The sequence below is a fragment of the Phalacrocorax carbo genome, chromosome 7 (genome assembly GCF_963921805.1).
Source record: "Phalacrocorax carbo chromosome 7, bPhaCar2.1, whole genome shotgun sequence".
Classification (NCBI taxonomy): Eukaryota; Metazoa; Chordata; class Aves; order Suliformes; family Phalacrocoracidae; genus Phalacrocorax; species Phalacrocorax carbo.
In genome coordinates this window covers 25,015,756-25,043,126 of record NC_087519.1, presented here as the reverse complement: position 1 = coordinate 25,043,126, position 27,371 = coordinate 25,015,756, and the positions used below count along the sequence as shown (strand labels likewise).

The following is a 27,371-nucleotide window of genomic DNA, read 5'->3' as shown; positions in this document are numbered from 1 at the left end:
ACATACAATATACAGGCACAGCTCCATACAAACATGTTTTACAGGACCAGAGGAACTCAAGCTGGAAGGGACCACTGGAGGTCACCTATGTCCAACCTCCTGCTCAAAGCTATGAGACCAAACTAGACCAGTTGCAAACTATTTGCAGCTCCTTCAATAAACCAGCACCATTTGTTTGTCTAGCTGGATGGCATGGCTCTCCCCCAGCTGCAGTGGACTGAGGCAGGGGCTGCCAAAATCCTGCTCGCATACACACCCCCTCACTTGTACCGACACCAGAGACCACCCGGCCACAGGCAACTTTCACACCAGCAAGACTTGAAAATGTACGCAGATGTTTTAAGTGAGTCCTAGACAGCCGAGGAAGGCTGGCCCAGGGTGGTTTGCACCCAACCAGAATTTACTCCCAACCCAGAAAGCCCTGTCTGGCCCCACAGGGAAGCAGGAGCTGCGCGAGCAGGACTTCACAGGGCTAGGCTGACTACTGCCAGGGAAATCACACTGACTGAGCGGAGGCTGCTCACTGCAGCACATGCAATGCCTTTACTGATAGAACTAGAACTCATCTTCTACAAAGGCACATCTCTGAAAATCTCTAACTTTTTTCTTCCAATGGCATTCAAGAAAAATTTATTCTGTTAATTAAGAAATAAACAGGAAGGTTATAGTGGGAACCCAAACACTCTCCTCTTGCACCGTGTCTTCTGTGTGAAGTCATTGGCAATTAATCCCTCCCTCAAGAAACCCACTCGTTAGCCCTTTTCACAGTCAAGTTGGGTGTAAAGTCACAAAACAAACACTGGCAGAAAGCAGCTATGGTAACATGGGAAAAAACAGGAAACCTTCACAGCACACGAAAACAGCTACACTTGGGTCTGCATACGAGCTTGCTCTTGGCACCCATTATAGTTTGACTGCAGCAGCCCCCACAAGAAAAATAACATTTATGAACCCACATACCAGTCCATCAGGATCACACAGAAAAGAATCCAGAGGGCTTTCGCAGCCCTTGGCACCTGTTCCAGCAATGCACAAACGCCAGCAGGATGGCTAGCATAGGCTGCAGAAGGAGGTGGCATGGCTACTAACATCCATGCTTTGCCTTGGCCCACAGAAGTAATCTGCAACTGCAACAAGGTCTGGCATCACTCTGGTCGGACAGGTTATCCAGCAGAACACACCTCAGGCATTCGTGCCACTGAGGTCTCTTTTATTTGGAAGAGTCAAAGTGCCGGAAGACTCTTAAACCTTCCTATCAAAACTGGCACACGGTTCTGTAATTGGCTCTTTAAACTCAGGATGGTGTCTCTTTTAAAAGTATTAGGTATTATAATAAAATAGTAATATAATAATTTAATGAAATATGCAAATGAAACTACCTAACAATGAATGGACCACTTTAGGTTAAAATAAAGAGGGTTTTAAAATGTAAAAACAGATGGTGAAAGTTGGGGAAATTGTTTCACATTACTGAGATACATACAAATTCAAGAGTAATTGCTTCTTACAGGAAGAAGAGAGTAACTTTTGATGTTTTTAGAAATGTGAAATTTAGCTAAATAACTCTGTACCACAAAATAGTAGTACAGTTTCTTCAGTGAGAAAAAGTATGACAGCTCCGCAGTACTGCAAACCTGAAATAGCTTTGGTAATCACACTGCTGTGAAGAGCTGACTGAATTCAGTGCTATTGCCAAGGAGGAAAGTACAGAAACAGAAGAACAGGGAGTGATACGAGATCAGCTCGTCCTTCTCATCCATGCTTTCACAAGTCACCTATACATATAAGGGCAACCACAGGTGTGACGCGTAGGTCAGGTAAATGCACCTGGAATAAACACCACTGATTCAGAAAGTTTACTGGCAAGAGAGAAAATCAAGTCAGTCAGGAGCCCAGGGGAGACAAGGGGCGGGGTAGGGAAGGACAATCCTGTCCTCAAACCCAGAATGAGAGAGCTGATCCAGGCACATAGCACACAGCCTTCAAAGATCTTGGTGCTGTGCTTCATTAGCACATAAACCCAGAGGACATGGGAATAAAACTCACATGCAACCAGTGCAAGCCCTGTAAGCCAACACTGGCTGCTCATGCTGAAAAAACTAGCAAGGGAGTGCAGCAGCTTCAGCCCAAAGGAAGCAGGATGCTTTCACTAGGGCTCGAGGTCACTCATTCGCCACATAGGACTCGAGCAGTGCCATGAGCAGCTATCACCTCTGCTGAGAAACAGGTAACATTTATTGAGCAGCAACATTTGGGTAACTGTTCTGGTTGATATTTCACAGCCTGACTGCAGAACATCTACTAAACATATCATGCTGGATCAGGCCACTGATGCCAGAACACCAAATAAAACTAGAGGTGAGGAGAAATGATCCCCTTTGCCACTTCAGTGGATACAGAGGTGCCTGTTTGGGAGATGACACAATATGGCAAGAAGGAGTGCTCTCCTCTTTTTCTGGACAAGTTTTGTGATGTCTGAAATGGCATTTTCTTTGTAAGAACACATTGAATTTTTTTGCCAAATTCTGTGCTTGCAGAAGACACTGTGGGTATGGGTTTTGGTTTTTAAATTATGATAATGAAATAAGGAATGATACAGGTAATGGTAAACCACACTAAACTTTCTTGCTCTTCTGTCTACAGGCATGTTTCTCAGGCATGTTACAGGCTGCTTGCCACAGGACCCACACATTCCTGGAGAAATGCATTTTGAAAATTAAATTTTTAACTTTCAAATTAAATACATTTCTTGCTTTGCAGTTGCGAATAAATCTTAAAATAGTAACAGAAGAAAATATCCTTAAATATAGTAGGACACACACCCCCTTTATTTTTTTTTAAGGTAGATACACACATATTTATTCTTATTGTATGCCTACTCTTCACAGGCACCACAGATTTGAGAAAGGAATGCGTTTTAGCCAGTGATATTTGTGGGGATGCAGCGATATCCTGACCGACCTCAAACTTCCATCTATAGAAGACAGGCCACACCAGCCTGCCTTTTCATGGATGGATCTATTAACCTCTAGAGTTTAATAGAGAGATGCCCTGTGACCCCAAGTGTCAGATTTCTCATTTGTGAAATAGCAGTAATTCTGGTCCCAACCACCTTCTGTTAGAATTAAACTTGGATTAACTTGTGAAAGATATCTGGCAACAGTTTAGACAAATTTTACAGTCACACTGTGTGCTGTGCTGATTAAGGAAACTGTGCCCTGTCCATTGCTAGTTATATACAGCTGTTAAAATTATGCCCATCAGATCGTCATATGCAGGTCTCTCCCGTCCACAGCATTTAAACTGAGTTACATCTCTGTGGCTCCATCAAGCTCTGTGCCCGGTGACAGTCCAGCTGCCTTCGTTTCTCCCAAAAAGAAAGTCCATACTGCGTACATACCCCTGGCACCTCTCTCCTTCCCCTGACAAGCCCGCGTACCCTTCAAGAGAAGCTGGAGATGAAGAAATTAAGATGGTCAGAGCTGGGAGCACTTGACAACTGATCAAATTATACAAGTGCCATCCAAACATTAGAAGTGTAAAATTATTTTGACTGGGCTATCAACTGTAATTTTGGGTGTCATTTATAATAACAAGTTAAGAAAATCCTTGTTCTAAGCTGAACATCATTTCATAGCACTTCCTTCAAAGTATAAAGCAACAATAACAATGCCACATTTAAAAAGAACGGTATTAATTTTATTTTTATATAAAAATGCGTTACAAAAGCCTGAGACAGAACACAATCTTTTATTACTGTGTCTCAAATGCTGTGGGAAAACTCTTGTTAGAGCTATTTAGTTCCTCAAATTGTTTGTTACGTTTATAACCATCCATTCCAAAAAGCTCCTTAAACATTTTGAAGTTGGCAAAAATGAAAGTTATATAGTGGGTAGCACCATGTCATTGGTTAATCTGCATAAAACCAGTACAAAGCAAAAACTTTCAAGTAATTAAGTAATTACTGTAATTCTGATGTCAGGGCAAGAAGCTGCATGAATACTTTTCAGAAAGGTCCCATTTTCAGTACAAATTCACAACACAGCATACTTTCCATTCCAGACATCTCAGTTACTCTTTATATGCTGCCAAGACAACGACTACTGATATCACTGAATTACTCCACATATAAAAGAAAGGAAAAAAAAAAAACCACAAACAACCCAGGGTAAAAATAATTAAATAGGCAGCTAACAAAAGCTTCCCCTAGTGACCCAGTCTAACTGTACTCTACTATAACAAGTCATCATCAGAAGACTGGTCAGTACAACAGATTTTTTTCAAGCAGATTTGTATATTTGATTAAGTTTGAAAAGATCCCGCAGAGCTGTGCAAGCAGGGTATCCTGACAGGCAACAATGCCATGGAGGTCCCTGCCCTGGCAAAAACACCTCTGTGGCAATCTCCTGCCTGCACACAGGAGGAGTAACACCTTCAGATCAGGCTCAGCATTAAGCCAGCGCCAGGCAGGGATCAAAATTAGTAGGAACAAACATTTTAAGCTGAAGTTTCTTGACTGAAGGAGGTATCTGTATTTTTTTTTTTTTTAGGACAGAGGAGTAAAATGTAAATAAATTTTTAAAAAAGGTCAGAACAAGTTATTTTTGTTTTATCATCCCAACTGTAATTTCCTATTTTCTCAAATATCACTACCTACATGGCAGATCCTCCCTCTGCCATAACATTTTAGCTTAGGAAGACAAAAAAATAAACTAGGAATACATAGCCTATGATTTTCAGTAGACCATAGTTCAGTATTATTGAAACCAATTCTTCCTCAGTAACTCCCAAACATGTCTTCCTGAACATCTTAACTTTCTACTTCCATGCATTTTAACTTTAACAAAAAAACCCAGTATTTTCATAATTAGTAGTATTCTCGTATTCCAAAAAGGACAAACTGCCTTTGCTCAAACTTTCCAAAAATGAAATCCACTTTTAGTGGCAGTTAGGCTGGAGGAGAAAAAAAAAAAAATCAGTCCAAAAGCCGAGAGTCTGGAAAAAATTAAGAGTTATAAAGGAGAGGTATAGAATGGAAACTCTTGTGCACCCAGAGCTGGAGGAGCCACTGGCCACCAACTTCAGCACACACCAGCTGTCCTTGGATTTTGTGTTACAGAAATCTGCAACTGTTGGGAGACCAAATCCTCCAGTAAACAGTGTATCTGCATGAGAGGAAGAAGTTTATACTTGACGTCATCACTGACAAGTGGCCAAGACAGAGCACCCCATGAGCTGCCAAAGAGAAGCACAGGCATGAAAAGTAAACTGAACTCACTTAAATAAGGACCCCTTCCCATTCATGGATTCTTTTATCTTCTTTTGGTGCACTTTAGGGGTTTTCCTAATGAAAAAGTGATTTCTCATCTTTTGGCAAATTAAAAAAAAAAAGGATAATCAGCAACTAAACATAGCAGTTACACTAGACTTGTTATTTCCTTTCTTAACCAGAAATACACAAACATTTCAGTGAGTTTATAGCTCTGTTTACCTACAGCCCTTTTAGATCTCTGTCCAAATGCAGCATGATACAAAAACGCATTCAAAACTCCCTATTAAGAACTACCATTAACGCCATGTACAAACAAAAACTGTATTTATGAATGCAGGGTGTATGTTTAAACCACATGTATTAGAAAGAAGGAAGTAACATAAGGTGGGGCAAGGAATATAATTCATGAACTTTTTGTTTTCATGGGTAAGACAACCTTACAGTTCCATATTTAGTTTTTAATCCGCACACTGGAAAAGTAAAAAAAGTCACTGCCGTCTTTTTCAGTATTTTATTAGTTTCCCTGCCTCCCCACAAAAATGCATACCTGGTAACAACAGAAGTATCAAACTCTGGTTTAACGTGCTCAGCCAAATACTACTTAAATACTACTTAATTTTGATTATCTGAACATTTAACAATAACTTTCAGCTTCAATTATTTCATTTTTTCTTTTAATACTTTGTGAAGAAAACTGTATTTTAAATACATGTGTTTTTTACTCACTCTTACATATTGACATGTCCCATCTACAGGTTATTTTACTAAGATGACACCAAAAAGGCTTTGCAGAGCATTTAACAACCTACAGAGCATCGGATGCACAGCCTGCAATGTCAGGGGATTTGACTCTCTAATACAGGGTCCTCACCGCTGCTTCACGCCATCGCAGTCTCTACCTGCCACTTACTGAAGACAACAATCCTGACTTCCTCCAGAATTAGGTTAAGAGCTACAGGAGGCAACCCAGCATGCACGTAAGGTTTGTGAAACTTCTTCCAATTTTCCACCCTAGTCACTGGTATTTTTTATTATTATTATTATTTTTCCACCTGAGGGAGCACAGACCAGCTGCTAATGTGTTAGAGGTCGCCCATTTGCAGCAGCTGCTGTCCTGCATGGCGCTGGGAGAACCCTGGCACTTCACAGCTCACCCCAAGGAAGCCGAACCCATCCCCAGACCTCATTTCCCACGTCTGCAGCTGGCACTGCACCAGCACAGCAGCCCCCGGACACTGGAAAGCACCACCATCGGAGAAACACGAACATCCACATCAGCCCCGAGCCGCAGCTGCACAGCACTTCTTATTTCACTGTCGCAGACTGAACTTTGGGAATACACTGCCACCCTGAAAATGATTTCATAACTTCTTCACAAATTCACACAGAGTTTTTTTACTTTTTAAAATATTGCACGTCATGTTATTGCTACATAGCATTGAAATCCAATTTACACAAATATGAAAGCTGCAAAACTAGATACAAATTTCTCAGCTATTTCAGTTTATATTATCACACTGCATATTGGGCAAAAATTTTTGTTTAAAAAAAATTCTAAGACTCCCCCATGATTTTTTGTCTTAAGTTTTCAGTGGTTATTTTTGTTGTGGTTTGGAGGGGTTTGGGGTTTTTTTTTTTTTGTGTGTTGGTTTTTGGTGGGTTTGGGATCTGTGGGTGGGTTTTGTTTTGTTTAAAAAAAACCAAAAACAAAACAGAATCCACAGCCATACAAATTATTCTAGAAATGTAAGCGTCTAGCTCATTTCATTAAGGCTAGCTTTAAAACCTGTGATCATTTAAAGGTTCAAGTAGCATTGAAGCACTTCACTGCCAAATGAGCCAGCTCTACCCAACAAACATGCTTTTCCAGAGCCGCTAGACTTGCTGGATGCCTGAAATAAGGAAAACAATAATTTGTTGACATGGGAAAAGATCTCCAAGAGGGAGGGAATTATGTGAACGAGACTGTATACTTGGGTAGACAACATATGGTCCCAAGTTCCAAAAGTGCTCTCATGCTGAAATACCTGGCGCACTCAAAGTAAAACACATTGTGCTCAGAGAAAAAATAAAACGGCACCATGGTTAAGCACTAAACAAACACATGTTCTTCAAGTGCTATAAACAAACAGCACACAGGAGAGCCACATAAAAAATACTGGGTGCCGAGCAGAAACTCTACAGTTGCTTTCATTACCTGGAGAGAAAAAAGCAAAGGGTGCACTCCCCAATACCTCTGCTATGAAGCTCCAGGCTACCTGGGGAACAGGTAGGTCACCCCAGTTAAAACCCCAGAGCACATCATTAGAAAGAGTTTCGCAGAACACTACTGCTTGACTATTTGGCACCAGAGTTGATGCTTGCTAATAAACATTCAGGCAACAGCAGCAACAGTATCATGGAAAGCAGCCACTTTGGGGTGGCTGATCCCACGTGGCAGTGAAGATTATGGCAGCAGAAATGCCAGAAAACTGCGTTAACGGTGAGGGGGTTTTTTTTGTTTTTTCTTTTTTCTGCAAAAGGCCAGAGCAACCCTCCACCAATGGCCTTCCTCAAACATCAAGCGCACATGTGGAAGAGCTCAACCTCATCAGCATGCTACCTTAAATATCTGCACCATTTCAAGCCTTTGAACAGTTTGGTGGCTGAAATAACCAAGGACAGGGTACAAGTGCCTAGTTATAAAAGCAGCCTGCTGTCAAAATGGGCAGTGTGCCATTAATAGCCATTCTCAAAAAAATGCCTGTTTTCCACTTCAAGAAATTAAGGTTCATAACAGAACATCTAAGCACCTACTTTGTTTATCCAAGTATAATAAGGCTAAGAAGTAGAAGTTAGGAGACTGACGATCTCAATTCCCACCCCCCAAACTTTGCTACAAGACCCTAGACACTTGTGCAAAGCATGGCATCTTCCTACACCCACTCCTTCCACCATGCTTCTTCACACATTTAGACTGTAGGTATTCTAGGAACTTGCACAGCATCATTTCATATGCACGTATATGTATATAAATAAAACCCTATGTTTTTAAGTAACTTTAAACACAGACGTTACTTTTCTTATGAACGAAGGGAAGCAAAGATTACTAAAATTCTAGTCTTAGTCTCTGTTAATTACACTTGTGCCTCAAAACCGTCATCCATGATCAAATCCACCAGATTTGATCTGGGCTTTCCCTACAAGGTGTTACAGTACTCCAGGTTGGCATACCACTTGAGGATGTCTGCCTGAAGGAAACTGTTTAAAACATTAAGGAAATACGACTATCATGGAAGATTCTTTACACAAATTAGGTCTTTCTACAGGCACGGCCAAAACTATCTTTTGCTTTGTGCAAAACTGAAATCGTACCGCCTGTCCTAACATCACTCCCCGCTGTACGTCAAGCAGAGCTTTGATACCATGGCAATGGGTTAATAAATACCTACAGGCCAGACTAGAAAGGTCAAAGCTTTGTTAACTTCCCCCTTTCCAGCAGAAGCTTCTCCTACACCTCTGGCTTCAGGCTAGCTCCCTGAGAAGTGTGCTGAAATGCACAGTAGTGCTTGTCCTTCATGATTTCAGTTGAAGTACATGTCAGACAGGTCTAACACAGTCTCTACAAAGTCCTCTTTCCTTTTCATAAGCTGGGTATTCTACCACTCCCATTTTGTGCTCAGGCTCCACCAAGTGCTGTGCCCAAGCCTTCTGCCATGGGCAGCCAGAGGGGAGATCAGCAGCTCTGGTAGTAGAGATGTCAAACACGTCAGCCCAGATCTCACTGCTGGGAAAGCATGTCTGCAGCTGAGCTCCCATCATTTCACTTGCCTGAGCAGTGAGGAGGCATTAATAGTTAAAATACTTCACTTGCCATTCCACTGCCATGAGGCTAGGAAGAAACAACTTCTTAAGTGATGTTTTCAAATCTGCTCTCACCATCATGAGAGTGCTCCGAAACACACGCATGTGTGCAGAACTCAAGGACAGAGAGCCTGATTTTTGTTTCCCCTTTGCATTTTGTACCTGTGGGTTTTGACCATGCAGCTCAACTCAGGGCGGCAGTGCATGCAGAAGCTCTTCAAAGACTTCCAGCAGTGTCTCTGAACTGACAATATCAACTGCTTGGTAGCTCAATACTCTTCTTACCCCCACCCCCTTTTTTTTTTTTCTATTAAACTTTTCATTTTATTCATGAATAACTGCTCTGTCAGACAGACAGGTCTTCCCGCCTCCACATCCAACATTAGTTTTAAAAAGTAAATCTTTTACACCACAGCACCATTTTTTAAATATTCAATTTATATGGTCTCCCTCTTACACAAGTAGGCAACGTTGCCCTTGCCAGAAATATGTCTCCTTGCAAGGAGAAACAGATGACACACAGGTATGCTTTTGCAACCCTGTTTATTTAAGTGCATGTTCACAGGGCTTTGCTACTCTCAACACAGACGGGAACCACGTGACACCATCCTTGCTCAATATTAAGTCCCTTTTTTCAGTAGGAACTAACCTAAAACTTCTCTGAGCTGCCTCTTAGCACACTGCATTCTGTAGCTGTCTTTATATTCTACAGAATTATCCATCTGTGGAACCAACTCAATGTCACCCACACCCAGACAAGGCTCCAGGCTCATTCAAGAGGCTTTTTTTTTTTTTTGAATACAGCACACCTTACTGTTAATTTGATGGAATGGCGTAAGACTAATTTCAGCTGACTTCACTATCCTTCATCACTAGATTATAAAAAAAAGAAATTAACACCTGCATTCTGCAGAAATGTTTAAGAAACTAACAGTATTTCCTTTTTTAGTAACGATGACACATTATTGGAATTAGTAAGGAAGCTAAAAGGTAACAGCCTTTTCTTTACAAGTTTGTATACCAGTCACTTAGGAAGGCCCCTGAAAAGAATTAAGTACAAAAATTGTACCACTGCATGTGTGCCAAGATCCTTAAGTTATGCACTGGTTTACTTTATCAGATCTCATCCAGACAGAATAGTTACAGGCAGAAGGTTCTCAGTATGCTTACGATAAATTAACCAGAGCTTAAAAAGAGTTCAGCTTTACACCAACTCAATGTTAAGCTAAGTGAATGTGGCTCTTGTACTGTTCCTCAATTCAATCTTCTGAACCCATACAAGAGAAATTTTTCTTCTACGCACATCACATGGTGAAGCATACTCACTATAGTGTATCACAGACATACAGTTATGAACTCCATCTACTACATTCATATTTCAAGGACTGTGATACCACTTGATCACCATTTTACTAAATGGTTTCTGTGTTTTAAGTTACAATATATGCATATAACACATTTTGTACAGGGATATTCAGATTGTGAAAAGAAAACTGAGTTACATCGCAGCAAAGGAGAAACATAATGGGACACCTAATGTCCAGAGAAATGTAAATTAGTAAATTTTATAATACAATTTAAGTTCACATCTTCCCTTAAAAAAAACCCAACCAAACCAAACCCACACACACCCCCCAAATGTCTGTCAATAAAATGGCTGTGGTTTTACCTTTCCCCACCCAATACCACATTCCTATATAGCATCAAAAAAGTCAAGCCCCCAAACACAAAATAACAGGCTTAAAAAATATATAGTAGAATCTAACAGTACACAAATTGCAAAGCTTCAAATACTTTCTTCTTAAACCCTATAATAACTTCAAATTTTAAATAGTGAATTACTAACTTTCTCTTCTGAGGTCAGACAAAAATAAGTCCTAAGGCAGCTTATTTGCCATATTTAGGAGAGTCAAACCGGAGCAATGACAAACATCTGGCTATGATTCTTTCTGGAATTTTGAATATTTGTTCCTGGCCACGGAAGAAAAACACTGAGCTGACTAACAAAGCATCTTGATTCCTTCAGCATAGCGCTTAATAGGATTCAGAAGCAGCCTGTCCTCCCGCTTCCCACATATTTAAGCTGTTAATACTTTTTCAACACAGAAGGAAAAACGCCTTTATGAAAGGAAGGTCTAAGCAGGTGAAGGAAGACCAAGGGAGAGGCAGGAGGGAAACTGGCTCTGCTGGAGAGCTGGCAGCACGCTGCCCTGTCCTGCCAGAGAAGCCACAATGCTGACACGTGGGCTCAGGGTTCGCCACGGCCTGCAGTAAGGACGGCGTCTCTGAAAAATCATTCCCAAGTATATATTTTTCAGTGCCCACAGTACGCTATCCATTTTTAACAGATGCATATTTTTTACTTATAACTGCTCAATAACAGCATTTTTAAGCTGCATAATTTCTGCTTCAGCCCCAATGAAGTTCTTAGGGGTACTAACACTACCGTAAGAAGTTACTGATAAGCAGCATTTTTCAGTGTGCACAAGCTGAAAACACTCTCTCCAAACAGCGGGAAGTCAGGAGACATGTATAAGCTGTCAGATTGCTTCCTCCGCTGCCCCAAAAACCTCCTGCGGTCCCAGCCCAGCCCCTAATTTCAGGGTCCTTGACTGCAGCAAGTCACAGCTATGGACTCCAACAGCTAGTCAGAAACAACAGGCATCTGAAGAGGTGCCATTTTCATTACACTTTTCAATTACAGATGCCTGCAAACCACACAGAAGCCAAATTGACTGAATATAGTTATTCTATTCTACTCTGAAGTTAGGGATGGAAAGTAATTTTGCACTTTTATTAAAGCAATTTGTACATTTAAATAAGTCAAGGACTAGTTATATAGGTGGCCAGCAAAGTCAGAATCACTGTCAGATATCAAGTAGCTGTTTTCAACTGAGTATAGAGTAAACCACTTAAATTTTGTAGCAATATAACAGTAACTTTCACAGGGTACATCAGTAAACTCCAGAACAGACATGAGCAGTGTGAGGACAGTACCTAATAAGAAAACACAGGGGGAAGAAGTGCAAGCTTATTTGACTAGCCTGTTCTCGTGAATGGCAGTGGAGTTGAGCGTTTCCCTCCCAGGCAGCCCACCAGTGTCAGAAGGAGGGACACACTGCACAGCGCCACAGGGATGTGGAACACGCTCTGCCTTTCACGTACTTGGTAAGAAGATGAGAGAAGATACAACTACCTTCAAGAAACTGAGTCACATACAAGGAAACAACAGGCCTGGCCTGCTAGAAATATAGAAAATAGGAAAAAACCTGACAAAATGAAAAAGCATTTTCCTAAGGCCCAGCTTCACACTCTGAGGCACAAGCGCACTTGCACTAGCCTGACCCACAGAGAAAGCATTAAACAATACTTCAGAGCATGACGAGACTGCAGGACAAAACCAAAATCCCAACAAAAGTTAGTTGAAATCTAAGGCAAATTCAAACCAACATAAAGCTAACTCATATTGTTAACATGCATAACATCAAGACTTATGTTTTATTGAGAAACAAGTTATTTCATTATATTTAAAAAAAAAAGAACAGACTTGGGTGCTCAAAGCAACCCAATGAAGAGTAACATGAAAGACAAAAATTCTAGTTTATGTTTTCCCATTGAGTAAAACAGGAAGGCAGATCCACCTGGCTTTGCTGCATGCTAAGAACTGCTAGGATTTTATGATGGCTATTACAGTTCTACAGAATTTATTCTCCACCAGGTGAAAATACATAAAAATTCAGCTATAACATAGCACATAAGTATTTCTCACTCCCAACTTTATTTTGCATTCAAGCAGAAGAGGAAGTACACATAATTGAAGAGGTGCCAAGTTCCCCTCCAAAAGAGTTTAGTAAACTTGAAGCATAATAATCTAAACTTCTTTCTCCAAGGCACTTCCACATAGCACAGAGCATAATTCACACAAGAAAGCAAGCACTCATATTTCCTACATAAGGAGTAACATACAGACCAAATATTAAACATCAGATTATGGAAGCAATGCCATTAAATGTCTTATGAGCTAGTGCAAAGAGAAAACTGGGCCGGAGAGGCATACATAGTATGTCTGTATTGGAGAAAGCAGCTGGAAGATGTGGCAAGTATGACCTCTTTCTTGTTGACTAAACCTGCTATTTCACTTACAGGGATTTTAAGACAGCACTAAGCTCTCACCTGCCATCAGTACCACTCTTCTTCCAACTATGCCATGCAAAAAGACCCCTTCTTTCCTCTAACCCAGGCGCACACTCTGTACTCTGTCTTCGACAGCCCACAGGCCTATTGCTGTAATATACTCCTCTTCCAACTCTACCACGAACCAACGCAAAGCTTTCAGCAAGTATAAATCACAACTTCCCATATCCTAAATTCCTATAACGTAAGTTGTCCTTGGTTGCAGCACATTTTATTGTCTTCCATAACCAGCACCAGACAAATATAATTTCAACAAGTGGTCATTTTGGTGAATTAGACCCAGCCTAAGCCCTTCATTTTAAGAGCCTGCCGTATTTTTATGCCATTCAGAGACCTCCAAGTTTAAATCCTGCATCAGCCTCCCTACTGTGCTGCAAGAGAAGGCCCCTCTCAGAAGCGGGCCACTGTGCCTAGCCAGTCTCTTCCACTCTTCTCCATAAAAAAATATTTGCCATCTTAAAGGCAGATGGGAAAATGAAGAGAAAAAAAAAGGCCTTTTGCCATAAGCTACATCTCCATTAGAAGGCAGTACCAATAGCACCTACAAGAAAGGCCTCAGCATCCCACTACACTGAAGAGTTATTGCTGACCTGAATCAATAAACACAAACCCCATGAAGGACATAATGAAGACAACACCCCCTCTCATTTCCACACCCAGTAAAAAAAATTGCAAAAGCAAAGAGGAGTGGGCAAGCAGCACTGCAATCAGAGCCTCAATCCCCCTAGGACAGCTACTTAATCATTAATTTCTCTCATTGTTTAAAAAAAAACAAACCCAAAACAAAAAAAAACCTGTGCCAGCCCACACCACCTATTCGGCAAATATAGCTGACTCTTCCTAATTCTTGCCTTCAATCCCCAAGTGAAAACTTCAATTTTCCCTCACAAACAGCAGTCAGCAGTTACTGCTATCCCATCAGTCCACCCAACAAATTAGGAAGCAGACGGTTACAGTTTAATTCCCCATCCCAGTTTGCTATCATTTGCTACCTCATTTAGACAAAAACAACAGGAGAGGTAGGCAATGTATTAATAAGACACTAACGCTACAGTTGCTGACTATGGACCTTTTTGTGCTTAATACTCTACAGATGAGCAAAGGATGGCCCCTTCTCCTCAGCACTTACAACAGCAGGCCAAAGTTTCTAAGTTGCTCAGTGCCAACTAAGCTTGTAAAGAAGAACAGGCCCATAGTAATGAACTATGGCCTCAGCACACTAGCTGTCCAAATTTGGGTGCTTCTGCAGAGATCATAACCAGGGGAGCTTTCCAGGTGAAAAGAGAAAGCTAATATAGCTCCTAATTATGGGAAGCCTCTCATTGTGATGGGAAAAAACAATAACAACAAAGGTAGTGCTCTGTGGCCCAGTTAGGGGACAGGGACAAGTACCTTCTAAAGGAGACCACAGGTAGGGCCCTGAAAGAAACTGAAAGCAGAGATAAGCAACCCATGTTTGAAGCTACAAAGAGGGAGCCAGTGGAGCAATGCAAAAAACAGTCAGGCAGTAGCAGCTGCTAGGAACAATAACTGAGCAGGTTGACTCTTACTGCAACCCGCAAAATGGGTACCTGTGCAGCAAGACTGGAGAGGCTAAAGCCAACAAGCAGGTGATCACAACAATGAAGGTGTGAAATGAGGTAGCCCTGATTAGGATGAGCTTTAGCACTCCTGCAGGAGATGGCCCACTAAAGGAAATTAAGAAATCGGGGGCGAACAGAAACTACATTATTGGTGAGACAGATGAGACTGGAGTATAACTCACAGCAGTCAAAAATAAATAGCGTGAGAAATAAATTTATGTTTTGTACACGTGAAGCTTGATGTTGACACATAACTATCAAAACCAAGTTTCATCAGACAAAGGCTGATTTTATGTACAGCCGAGACAGTCATGAGTTGAGACATCGTAAAGAACTGAACCACAGCTGAATCTGTGTATGGTGGAAAGACTACCAACAAAGTGCTGTAGGATAAAACGAGGGGTTGAGGACAAAGCTAAAATGGACCTGCCAGAGAGAAATGAAAATAACTGGAAGGATATACAGTCAAGACTGTTCCAGCAGGCAAAGGAGAACCAGGTCAAGGCAGTTTCAAAAAACAAGGTATTGTGAAAGTAATGAACGTACCAAGTACAGACAAGAACGAAGGGGAATGAAGGGAGGGTGCTCAGAGGTCAGAGAACAGAGAGAAGCTAGTGCAGAGCTCCAGGACAGGCCCGCAGGGCCACCCGAGCATCAGCAAGCCTGAAAGTGAAAAAGGATTCTGAGGTTGTCAGAGGAGACCATAGTCAAAGGACTTCCCTTCAGCAGTAGATCAAAGACAATAAAGCAGGCTTTGAATGTGTCAGAAAGAGCCAAATATGAGTTACGAAGTAAGATGAAGAAGGTGAGGGTACTGAGGAAAGTGGACAATTTGCATGAGAAGAACAGACAGAGTTGGTACAAATATGATGGAAAAGGAAAGCATCTATGCTAATATACAGGAGATTTCTAGTCATTGACTTCAGGTCATAAAGCAGGAACTAGGAGTTACAAATTCTTCCTTAACAACTTATGGTAGACTTACAGAATTACAGGGTTGGGGGGTTACTTTTTTTTTTTCCTTCTTTTTTGTGTTTTAATTCTAAAAAAGAAAAGCACCAACATCTACAGCAACTTGGAAAAAAAAAAACATACTTCAAAAGAACCAGTCAGCAGATGTTTTATTTTTTAAATATTCTAACATAATTTTTTTTTAAAAAGAGGTTTTTGTGTTCTTTACAGTACATGAGGGATGAACAGGAGGATACAGGTGCAGCCTCAAACTTAACCGGGGGGGGGGGAAAAAAAAAAAAGATTTTATGTTTTAGAGTTGAAAAGCTGGACAGCAATCTGTAGAAGATATCCCCAAAAGCCACTATTTTTTTAGAGCTCCACAGACACCTGTTTCATGCCATTTGGAAAAACCTGTTTAGGTCTATGTAGGAAACTAAGGCTACAAGTGCTAATTATAAAGTCAATTTGACACTAATGTAGAACATGTGGTAGATGAGTATCTTCACTAGAACAGAGCTGTTTTCTAACACTAGATCTTTAGGTGAGCTAAAATTGAAGTCTGAGGTTAATGCTGAGAATGAAACAAGAATATGAAGAACAAAAATTTTTTATTGTTTAAAAACAGAACCACCCCAATTTGAGTGCTGTTTGTATTTCTTACGGCAGATTTCCCCAACCGCTAATCAAGCATAGTTTTAAATACAAGTTTTCAGCAACACTGCTACCCCTCTGCTGCCTCCCTCCCAAAGTGTGGCAACAAGTAAAAACTTTCAAATAGGAGTATGTTTACTTGAAGAGGATACAAACCATTAAAAGAATTAAAAAGTAGTAACTAAAAGAAAAAAAGGGGGCTCTCCCAGCTGCCAAATCAACAAAGCTGCATGTGGCTCAGGAAGCAAGAACAGTCCAGCAAAGCTAGTTGATGTTTCCCTAAAGCAAAAAACAGTTAAAGCTTCTTGTTATACTACGTGCTTGTATTTAGTCTGTTAAAAACACAAAACATCTGTTATACTTAAAAGATTTTAAAAACCAAGATGTGCTACTCATTTAACTACTTGTAAGTAGGTAAAATCCCTACAGGAATCTTTATTTTCTCAAAACCTCCCAGCTCTGTGTAGTGGCACATCCTGCAAGTTTTACATAATTGGAGGCTAAGAGTTCTTGAAATCAGGTTTAAACCTCTCCTACCTCAATATCAAGTACTTCCACCGTGTTGTCCAACATCTTTATTTTGATCGGTAGGTCTCGCTCATGCGTTTTGGCAGGTGATGATGCCATTGCAGTGGAGAGGTTTTGTCCCGGCTCCAAGGTACTCACTCCCATCGTCTTCTGGACACCCAAACGAGAGCCAGGAGTCTGCAGGACTCTGTACGTTCCTTCTATCTCTCCCATCTTTCAACAGTCAGCAGAGCCTAAAGAAACATGGAAGAAAACAGAGGATTACAGCCTGATAGTTTTCTACTGATACCCCATGTGAAAATACTACCCACTGAAGCACAATCATTCACAAAGTCCTTATTTAATGCTCTTCATCCCGCTATCAAAACCAATAATAAAGCTGGTGAAACTCTTATCAAAAATCCAGCTGCTGGGAAGAAAAACAAGTGGCAAAAAAATAACTACTCCAAAACATGGTTAGGAAATAGGATACTTGAATCTATACCCCCACCCTCCTTTCACACTGCTATTTTAACTTCCGCTTAATTTTTCTGCCAATTTAACCTCCTAAACCAGGTCACCACAAGCACCATGAGCACTGCTGACAGCACAAGAAAAGCCACCTGGAGCAGGCAGTGGAGGGTAAGGCAGGACTCTGCCTTTCCCTGGTATCTAGCTGTCCGTTGACTTTGCTACAACATAGACCACACCCCATGATAAGAGGAACAATTAACTTCCTTCATCCCCCAAAATGATGACTCATGCAAAAGCGTAACTACTCCCACTAATGCTGGCAACTCAGAGCCTTCATAAAACAAATCTCTGCTGCAGATAACAGTTCTGCACCTGATTAGCAAACCCGCGCTGTCCCCAGATTAAGTCACCAGGCAAAAATCTCAATTACAGAAATCTATGCTAGTTCAAGCAGGCTGAGTCCTACATCATGATCCTTACTTTCACGGTTTGGTGGCAGTTGTTGCAGAGTAAATGTTTAGTTTGACATGGGGGGAAAAAAACCTGCACAACTCTCCCCCCTTCATGGGAGCAGTGGCAATATCTGCAGGGGGATTGCAATGGGGTCTACATGAATGTGAGGCGTGTGCTCAGGATGCAACGCTCCCAAGAAAGCCGCTGCCCCATGTTCACTGCTGGCACAAAGTATTTGGCAACAACGGGCAAAGCACTCAGCAGAAGCGCACACGGGAACCAACAGGCTCCTCAGTGCCTTTGATTGCATTTCCCAAATACCACGCTACATCTGAACAATTGAAAGTATGTGGATACTGACGCTGGGGCAGCCTTCGCACAGCCACCACACTACAAAAAATTCAGTGGAGTGTTAGATTATTGTTTCATAATAAACGTGTTTTGTCTAAGAAGAGAGGCATATCATGAAAACATTCCTTTGTCCCTCTATGCTTTGAGTAGAGAGGCAGCCCGCTCTGTGGAGTTAAACGGAGCCAGCCTTACATGTTGTCAAAAATTAGTGGGAGGTTTTAAGTTTTAAACCTTGCACACACAGAGGTAGGTCAAACACCTTCCCGGTTGGCAGACCAGTGGGTTTCAACATTTTGGGTTTTTTCTTTTTATACTTGCAGACCCCTGTACAGATGAACAGGAGAGGGGACAGAGGCCTTTTATCTAATTACACCTACTGTAAGGCTTGTTTGGCTTAGTCTCTCAGAGCCCTTGTGAGCGCTCCAGAGCCCTGCCCAAGCAGCACAGCTTGAGACCACCAGAGAGATGCCTCCAGCCTCCCAGCTGATGACACGTGTGATGAGAAAGCATGAGAAGGATCATGTCAACCTTAAAAACATGCTGGGTACACTGCCCAGTGCCCGACCTACCAGTTTCAGAAGCTTTCTGATGATTTGTCGCCTTTCTCAGACCATTTTGTGCATATCCTTTCACCAAACTTCCCAGTTTGTGCAGGTACACAGCCAAGGAGAGAAACTTCTAGGTCACAAATTTTAAACCACCACAACGGCAGAAATCAGCAGAGACAGTTGCCCAGATGACACCTCTAACTTCTGAAGAGAAACTATAGTTCAGTGTCATCTATGTCCCCTTGATGCTGTGTCCCTTACAACTTAACCGAACAGTAAGTTTTTGTTATGGCTGTTCAGAAGCTTACAAGCAACTGAAGTTGCCCAGAATCAGTTGTACTCGGCACGAGGCTATTTATTAGACGACTCCTAAAATTAGCACTCCATGAACACATTCATCCTGTTCTGAATGAACGGCTACCAGAAGGGACACACACAGCAGTTACTCAAAGGAAAAAGATGTTAGCAGTGATAGCTGAGGCAGTGTACAGAGCAGCCCTATGGCAGAGAGGCTTCGGCAGCCTCCCCTCCAGCTAAAGCCAGCCGGTTCCCAAAGGCAAGGCAGGCAGGCCGCCCAACTCGGGACTAACAAGGAGCTCCTGGGTACTTTTACCAGCTTTGGTGACCCGCCAGGCGAGACCAAAGTCATGTCAAACAGAAACTGCAGATGTCAAAGTTCTTCCTCACAGGTGTGAACCAGAAAATTGAGCTCAATGGGGTTTGGCCTCACATCTTGCTGATGATACATTCCTGAAAATATTTAACACTAGACTAGTCCCCAGCCAGCATATACTCAGATTTTTAAGGTCTAATGAGCACATATGCAGAAAACACAATTCACAGAAGCAAGGCACCTTTCCCTAGAAAAGCAGTGCCCTGCCCACTGTGTGGCAGCTGTGAGCATCTCCCCACACCACATCCAGTGCCCTCCCAGGGCATGCTATCGATGCCGTTAAAATTATTAAAAATCCCCAAATAGCCTGGCCCGTTCCAACTACCTTAAAAAACAGAAGTGCGAGGAATATTAACCCAGCCAAGCACTATTTCTCATTTCATCACCAATTATAGTTACGTATGTTTTACATAAGCTGACTACGTATGACATTTCTTAACAAAAAACATTGCGCCATGATTTAGGAAGCATTTCAGCTAAAGGGGCTGTCTAACTGAAATGCAGAGGAAAAGAGTGAAGCATGAGACAGGCTGCAAGCATAGGGAAGAAGCTCTTTGGGCAGAGCAGAGAAAGCGTCCAACAGCACTGAGAGCCTCTCCTGGCAAGTCAAAACAAGGTCTCATCTACCTCCTTACCAATGCAAAACTGAAATGCAGTGTTGCTGCAATATTAGCGGTTCTAAGAAAAAAAATTTCCCTGTGTTCACCCGCCCTGAACTTCTTTGCACCGAGTGCTTACCCTGATAATTTCCCATAAACAGGGACCAGGCGTCATAGCTAAATCAGCTCCCTGAAGCAGTGACAGAATGAATGACTGTCACTCAGCCTCAAGTGAGTCTGAAGGAGCAGCTGGGAACAAAACTTATGAAATGTAGGTTGCTGTGTACTTTTTGCTGCCTTTCTGAAATAACTTCAAAGTTGCAATGAATTTTATCTTCTACTTGGATGGAATAAACTTATTTTTCAGAAGCAGGACAGCATTTTTCAGCTAGCAGCAAATCAGGAAAGGCAGCTTACCCCTGAGGATATGCCCGTGCAAGATACCAAGGGCTTTCACAGGCACGCCTCCGAGTATGGTGTCTTTTGGTCAGCGATGGAGTCACTACAATGTTCTATCCCTCACCTACGCTGATGGCTGGTCTGAAGTAATGCCAGTTTCCCAGCTCCGTGGTGCTAGCAGGGGGATCTGTGCCTCCCGTAGGAAGGGATCCCCACCGCCTGCGCACAGTTGGAGCCCACATGGAGCAGCAGGAGCTCTCGAATCAGTCCCCCAGAAGCAAACATTCCTCTTTTTACGTTTTTTAATAGGCAATAGCAACAATCGCCATGCCAAGCTGGCACCAACTGATGCATCAAGGAATCCAACTGCAACGAAGAGGAATAAAGACTAGAAGCGCTCAGCTGCACCAGGAGAGACACCTCTCCCTGACACACGGACCCCTCGCTCGCGTTACAACACCGTTCCTCCTCATGACCACAAAGGGGGTCTCATGGCCTGCACCTCCTGCAGCACAGCACTGATGCGGCCCTCAGCACCGTGTGCCGCAGACCGCGCGCCTGCCCGAAGGTAGCTCGATGCGCAGGGAGGGTGGAGAAGGACGGCAGCTGGTCCGAGCCAGAGGAGTGGGAATTGGCAGGGCGGCGCAGATCTGCCTCGCAGCTCCGGGCTCGGCGGGGGTCCCTCGGGGAGGGGGGAGGCGGATACAGAGGGGAGCGGTCGGGGCTCAGACAGCCCCAGCCTGAGCAGGGAGCGGACAAGCCGCCCCGGCCGAGCCGAGTCCGGCAGCACGCCGGCGTAAGCGCTCCGGAGACCCTCGTCCTCGGGGCTGGGGAAGGAAGGACTGCAGACCCTCGCCGGCGCAGGCAGGGCCAGGCCGGGCACCCTTGCCAGCCGGGCTCCCACACGAAGGCCTCCACCCGGGGCCGCAGCGTACGACGCGCAGGCGGGGCGGGCCAAACCGAGCCGCCGGCCTGGGGCGCCGCTCGTCGGCACCCCGCTTCAGGGCCCGCCCGGGGGCTGGGACCCCTCAAGTTCCCCGCGGCCCGGCCCCGCCGCGCCTCGCCTCGCCTCACCTCGCCTTGCCTCGGCTCAGCGCCCAGGGCCGGGCCGGGCCGGGCCGGGCCGGGCCGGGCCAGACGCTCTCCTGCCGCGCGCCGCCGTAGGAGCGCCAGCCTCGCGCAGCCCGCGCACACTGGCCCAGTGCCGGCCCCGCCCCGCCCATCGCACATCACTATTGGGCAATCGTGGCTGGAGGCGGGGCTACGGGGCATCTGTGCTCTTACCCGAGCACCCCGGGGAGCGTCGTCATCGGGGAAGGCCCCTTCCTTCAGCGGGGGGGAATCGCGCCAACCAGCACGGTAAGGACCTGGGGATGCTGGTTGACAGCCGGCTGAACATGAGCCAGCAGTGTGCCCAGGTGGCCAAGGCGACCAACAGCATCCTGGCTTGTATCAGGAACAGTGTGGCCAGCAGGAGCAGGGAGGTGATCGTGCCCCTGTACTCAGCACTGGTGAGGCTGCACCTCTGTGTGCAGTTTTGGGCCCCTCACTACAAGAAGGATATTGAGGTGCTGGAGCGTGTCCACAGAACGGCAACGAAGCTGGTGAAGGGTCTGGAGAACAAGTCTTATGAGGAGAGGTTGAGGGAACTGGGGTTGTTAGGCCTAGCGAAGAGGAGGCTGAGGGGAGACCTTATCGCTCTCTACAACTACCTGAAAGGAGGCTGTAGTGAGGGGGGGGTTGGTCTCTTCTCCCAAGTAACAAGCGATAGGATGAGAGGAAATGGCCTCGAGCTGGATCAGGGGAGGTTCAGACTGGATATTAGGAAAAAAGTCTTCTGAAAGAGTGGTGAGGCACTGGAACGAGCTGCCCGGGGAGGTGGTGGAGTCACCGTCCCTGGAGATGTTCAGAAAAGGTGTAGATGTGGCACTTGGGGACATGGTTTAGGAGGCATGGTGGTGTTGGGTTGACAGTTGGACTTGATGATCTCAGAGGTCTTTTCCAAAGAAACCAATGCATGGGTGCAGGAATCCCAGGGGAATCCAGGCCCCTGCAGACAGAGCATCAAAAGAGATGGAGATACCTAACAGTGAGCCTGATCTCATCTTCCAAGCATCTCATATTCCTGCTCTGTCAGGCAGGGCTGGTACAGCCTCTTTTTTCCTGAAACATGGTCTAGGGGTGCAAAACACCAACAGGTCCCATTTGCACATGGGAATGTTGCTCTAGGGAAGGTACCCTTCCATTAACCACTCACTAAGATTCAGGCAACAAATAGCACACATTTTGCTCTGAATAGTGAACATTGCATGTCTTCATTTAGTTAACTTTTCACAAACAGACAATTTTTAAATAGGGATAGAAAGAGCCACAGCACTACAGAGTGGGAAACAAAAGGGTGCTGCACTCACACTCAGCACAGCAGCATCTGGCACTGCCCATGGCTGAAGGGACTATCATAACAACCTCCTCCTCCTCCTCACTCCCCAACCAGCAAGCCACTCCCTCAGCAACACAAACAAGAGCCAAATGCTGTAGGAAATTCAGCACAGAATGAACAGAGCTCTGCCTGAACAGACCTTTGCACCATCCCCGTTCTGACCCTGCTCAGAAGCAGATGCCAAGGCTGACGGATAACAGGGTGGCCAGGAAAACAGCCAGCGAAACAGTGCTTCCTGAAAAGGACAGCTTTTGACAAGCCCCTCTGGCTGCCCTGAGAGACCACATCTCACTAGAGTCTGCTGTCTGCTCTTCAAGACTAGAAGCAACAGAACTGAGAGAAATACTTAGATTTCTCTAGGAAAGGCTTGATGGCCAATAGTACAAGAAATGCAAAGAGCCACCTCGTTTCTGAGAACTTGACCTTTTCACAGTTTGAAAAGCAAAATATTAGCATAGCATATGACTTTTATATTAATAAAACACATAAATCATGCAGAACAGCCTTTTCAACCTGGAGCAGCTTCACCACTCTCACCCACAGAAAGAATTAACTCACAAATTTAATGAGTAATTCCTGACTAGCAACATTCTCATCTCTTAAAAAGAAGAAAGACACAAGGTTTTAAAAGGCTGCCCAGAGAGGTGGTAGAGTCGCCGCCCCTGGAGGTATTTAAAAGACATGTAGACGTGGCACTTCAGGGCATGGTTTAGGAGACATGGTAGTGTTGGGTTGGCAGTTAGACATGATGATCCTAGAGGTCTTTTGCAACCTTAATGATCCTATGATTCTATGAAAAATATGTCCCATTATGTCTCCTTCTTAAGAAGTGAAATGGAGCTGAAGAATCTCATACATGTAAAAAACTAGGCAAGTTGCAAAAGTACATGCAGCATTTCAGATAACTCCATTCATAAAAACATTTGTGATTCCAATAAACTGAAGTGTTTTCATTACTGAAATGGATCCTGCTTTGCCTAGCATTTGCATTGCACTTCCATAGGCAATGAAAATGGAGTAAGTCCATTTTATTTGCAACTTAAGCACTCATACAGAGTTTCACATCCTTTAAAGTGCAGACACTTCAGAGTAATCTTCATTTCAATCACTAACATCTAAAAAGAACACAAACATTTTCTTGTGCAAAAAAGCAGCTGTTGCTAAGTTGGAGAACAAATCTGATGTGATCACTTTAAAAGCAACATATGACATCAGAAAGAGAAAGCAATAATTACAGATCTAGTATAAAGTCTTTAGAAGTGTCAACACCCTGCTGTTTGTGCTTTGCTGTATATTGCTAACTTTTATTGCTCACACAAAACACATGTAATTCACTGTGCTGAAACAATCCAGTAATGAAAAGGCACTGAAGGTTCTGTGTGTTTCCACGTAACCAGTACCTCTGTTTCTACATGCAGTTCATTTCTAGCCCTTCCACCCACGACAGGCTAAAAAAATTATTTTTCATCATAGCATCAGGAGTTTAGCAGGATGCACAAGTATTCCTCCGAGACCAGTTTACTTGCCATGAACCTGAACCTTAAGAATTCTCTCCTTTTCACACCTGCATTCCCAATTCTTCAGGGCAGACAATACTGTCCATGCTGATGGTACCTGGCAGCTATTGCTGCCTAGATGCTAAAACCTTCATAGACGTTTGAATGCTACAGTTCACTGCTCTTGTCCTACTTTGGTTCAAGCTAGTGCAGTGCCTTGTACTATTCTTCCATCAACTACTACCTGGAGATATTCAACAATTTGCTGTACACATTGTTAAGCTAAGCCTAAGCATAGTGGCAGTTAGGACTAACTGCAAGGGATGATAGCTTTCTTCACAGAATGATCACACTCTTCTTTCCCCATCACCTTTGAGGACTTGGTGTCATGGTACCAGCTGCAGAGCACCTCACAGCTCCACCAAAGGAAAAATTCTCATTTCCACAAATGTGTTCATATCTTAGGTTGACTGTCACAACAGTTAGTGACTACCCTGGTCATATTCCTCATCTGAAAGCGTTTCATCCCAGAAGAGCTCAGTCAAGTACTCTGCAGTTTGTAATGGTCTGTGCAGCAGAACCAGACTAGTGGCCTTGTCTCACTGACCCAATCTCTGGCGTGCCTTCCACCCTGACTCAGACATCTCCACAGAGACTGGGCTACAGGGATTGCTGAATCATTACTAAACCTGTCTCTTCAGTGGTAAACAAAATCTCTACCTAACAGCTCAGAATCGCATCAGACCACTTCTCAAATAGGAAAACCAAGCCAATTTCAGCGACTACAGCCAGGTGGTGTTCTGTAATCACAGCCAACTTGTACCCCAGGTGGTAGGAAAACATGAAAAAGAGAGTGAAATCATAGAATTTGATCAATACACTGACTGTCATACAGAAAGGGCAAAAGACTCAAGCCAAGGTGAACAGGAATTCCTGGATAACTGGAGATTTGATCCACATGATCACCACAAAGAATGAATAACACAGACATACCTGTACTTATCAGTTTGTGGAATTACTCTCTTACACCATGTTCACTTGCTGTTAAAGGTGACCTGGAGGCACAGGAGAAATACTGTTCTTCAACAGTAATGAATGAGAATACTTCAAAAACTGGAAAAATGCTCCTTGTTCTACTGGCAGAGATATAATGTCAAAGGTACTCACCATTAGCAGCATCTCACTAAACCAACTAGAGCAGCTAATTTCCACGCTACAGAAATTTGTTGACTCTTTGTGGGGGGATTTCCACTTCCAATCTTAAATACTTCTGCCTCCTCCTCCCCCCCAAGTCATGCTATAGCACTTCCCATGGGGGTAATCCTTTGGGCTTTTCAGGTTGTTCCCCTTTGGGGCATTTTTCAGGAACCCTTCTACACACTCTACCTAGCAATTATATTGCCCTTTATAAAGTGAAAAGTCCACTAGCCTCAAACTATGACCTAGAATTAAACCTTCAACATTAACCGATTCATTAGAACAGGTGTGGGCACTTATTACAGGAAAAAATTTTGCTAGTCTGATAAGAGAAAAAAATAGTGGATGCCATCATTTTCAGCAATCACCTACTTTGACTTTCATGATTGTATCTGTACTTTTAACTCTCATGTGAAAGTGGCAATTACAACAAACAAGTTAAGCACAGCATACGTTCATACCTGTGTGTGTGCACACACAGAGGCACTTGCTCTGCAACTTCTTTCAGTCTGCTTAGAGTACTTGTCTAAACATGTTCTTCCTACCCAGAAGGTTGTCTACGGCCAGCAGCAGTTCTGAATCAACAGCACAAAAATCAAAAGCATACACAAGCTACAATCTGCGAAGAAATACAGCTGCTGAGCCAGATACACTGAAACAAAAGTCCAAGCAAAAACTGCCAACTGTGCCTCCTATTTCCTTGATCTACCGGTAGACGTAAAAGAACAGAAACAGTCCAATCGCATATTGCCCCCATGTGGTAAACCCGTCCTATTGCAGAAGAGCGTAAATATCCCCAGAATTCTCCTAAACTTGCTTTAAACCGAATCCTAAGGTTTTTAGATAGATGTTAGTTCTTTAGCTGTAACAGCCTAAACATTAAGCAGATATGAAACGGTTTCTTCTACAACTATGCAATTTATTCCTCTTTTTTACTTAGAACCTGCAAAGTAAGGTTAACCAAACACATCTGAAGCAGCAAAGGCAAAAAAAAAAAATTGAGAGTGTCAGAAAGCTTATTCCGCCCCCCCCCTTTTTTTTTAAATCTCATTAAGGTTCATCTAATTTCCCTACCCATAAAATCAGGCTAGTATTTGTTACCTCAGAGGAGCTGCACAAGGGTTCAATCCAGTCACAACTTGTACAGTGCTTCAGAGATCTACATCAAAAGTTTCTGTGTTTGGGGGGAAAAAAACAAAACACCACCAAACAGAAACCACCACGCCCCTAAAATCTGAAATTCTTAAAAGAAAAAAAAGTTCACCTCTTTTTCACATACCAATAAACTTTACTTGACTCAACTACACAAAAGCCCAGTTAATAAGGGTGTATGTTTAAAAAAAATATATCTTAAATGTAAAGGAGAAAAAGGCCGAGTCCTGTTGCATAGACAGGATGCTTCAGAACAAAAATTAGGACCTACAAACACTAATCACAGATAAGTGCGGCAATTATTTTACCGCCAAATAAACCTGACTCGAGATTTTCAGTAACACTGACTAACTGTTCTACCTTAAGATACTTTCAAAAAATTGAGGCAACCAAATAGTAGGCTGCTAGCAAAACAGTGAACTGTTAGATTCACTACTCTGCCTCCAAAATCAAACAAGTGTTCATGCCAGGAAACAGAGTACGTAGCTCCCCACCAACGTCAAAAGGCAGAAAGTGAACGCAGCCCAGGACTGCCTGCAGCTGTTACAGAATCATAGAATCGTTTAGGTTGGAAAAGACTTCTAA

The 27,371-nt window shown here is 43.2% G+C and overlaps 1 protein-coding gene across 3 annotated transcripts in view; it reads right to left on the bottom strand.

The window, feature by feature from the left end:
- Positions 1-21,702, bottom strand: part of FARP2 (FERM, ARH/RhoGEF and pleckstrin domain protein 2) — an 84,929-nt gene extending 63,227 nt beyond the window's left edge. For 2 of the 3 annotated variants that reach the window (XM_064457040.1, XM_064457042.1), the window contains exons 1-2: positions 21,576-21,702; positions 17,035-17,258 (exon numbers count right to left, since the gene is read on the bottom strand). In XM_064457040.1, coding sequence (XP_064313110.1) covers positions 17,035-17,238 — 204 coding nt within the window. In that variant the 5' untranslated portion in view covers positions 17,239-17,258; positions 21,576-21,702. Of the gene's footprint in view, positions 1-17,034; positions 17,259-18,851; positions 18,897-21,575 lie in introns of those variants that run through there. The other variant, XM_064457041.1, reaches the window with a different exon arrangement.
- Between the last annotated feature and the right edge of the window lie 5,669 nt (positions 21,703-27,371).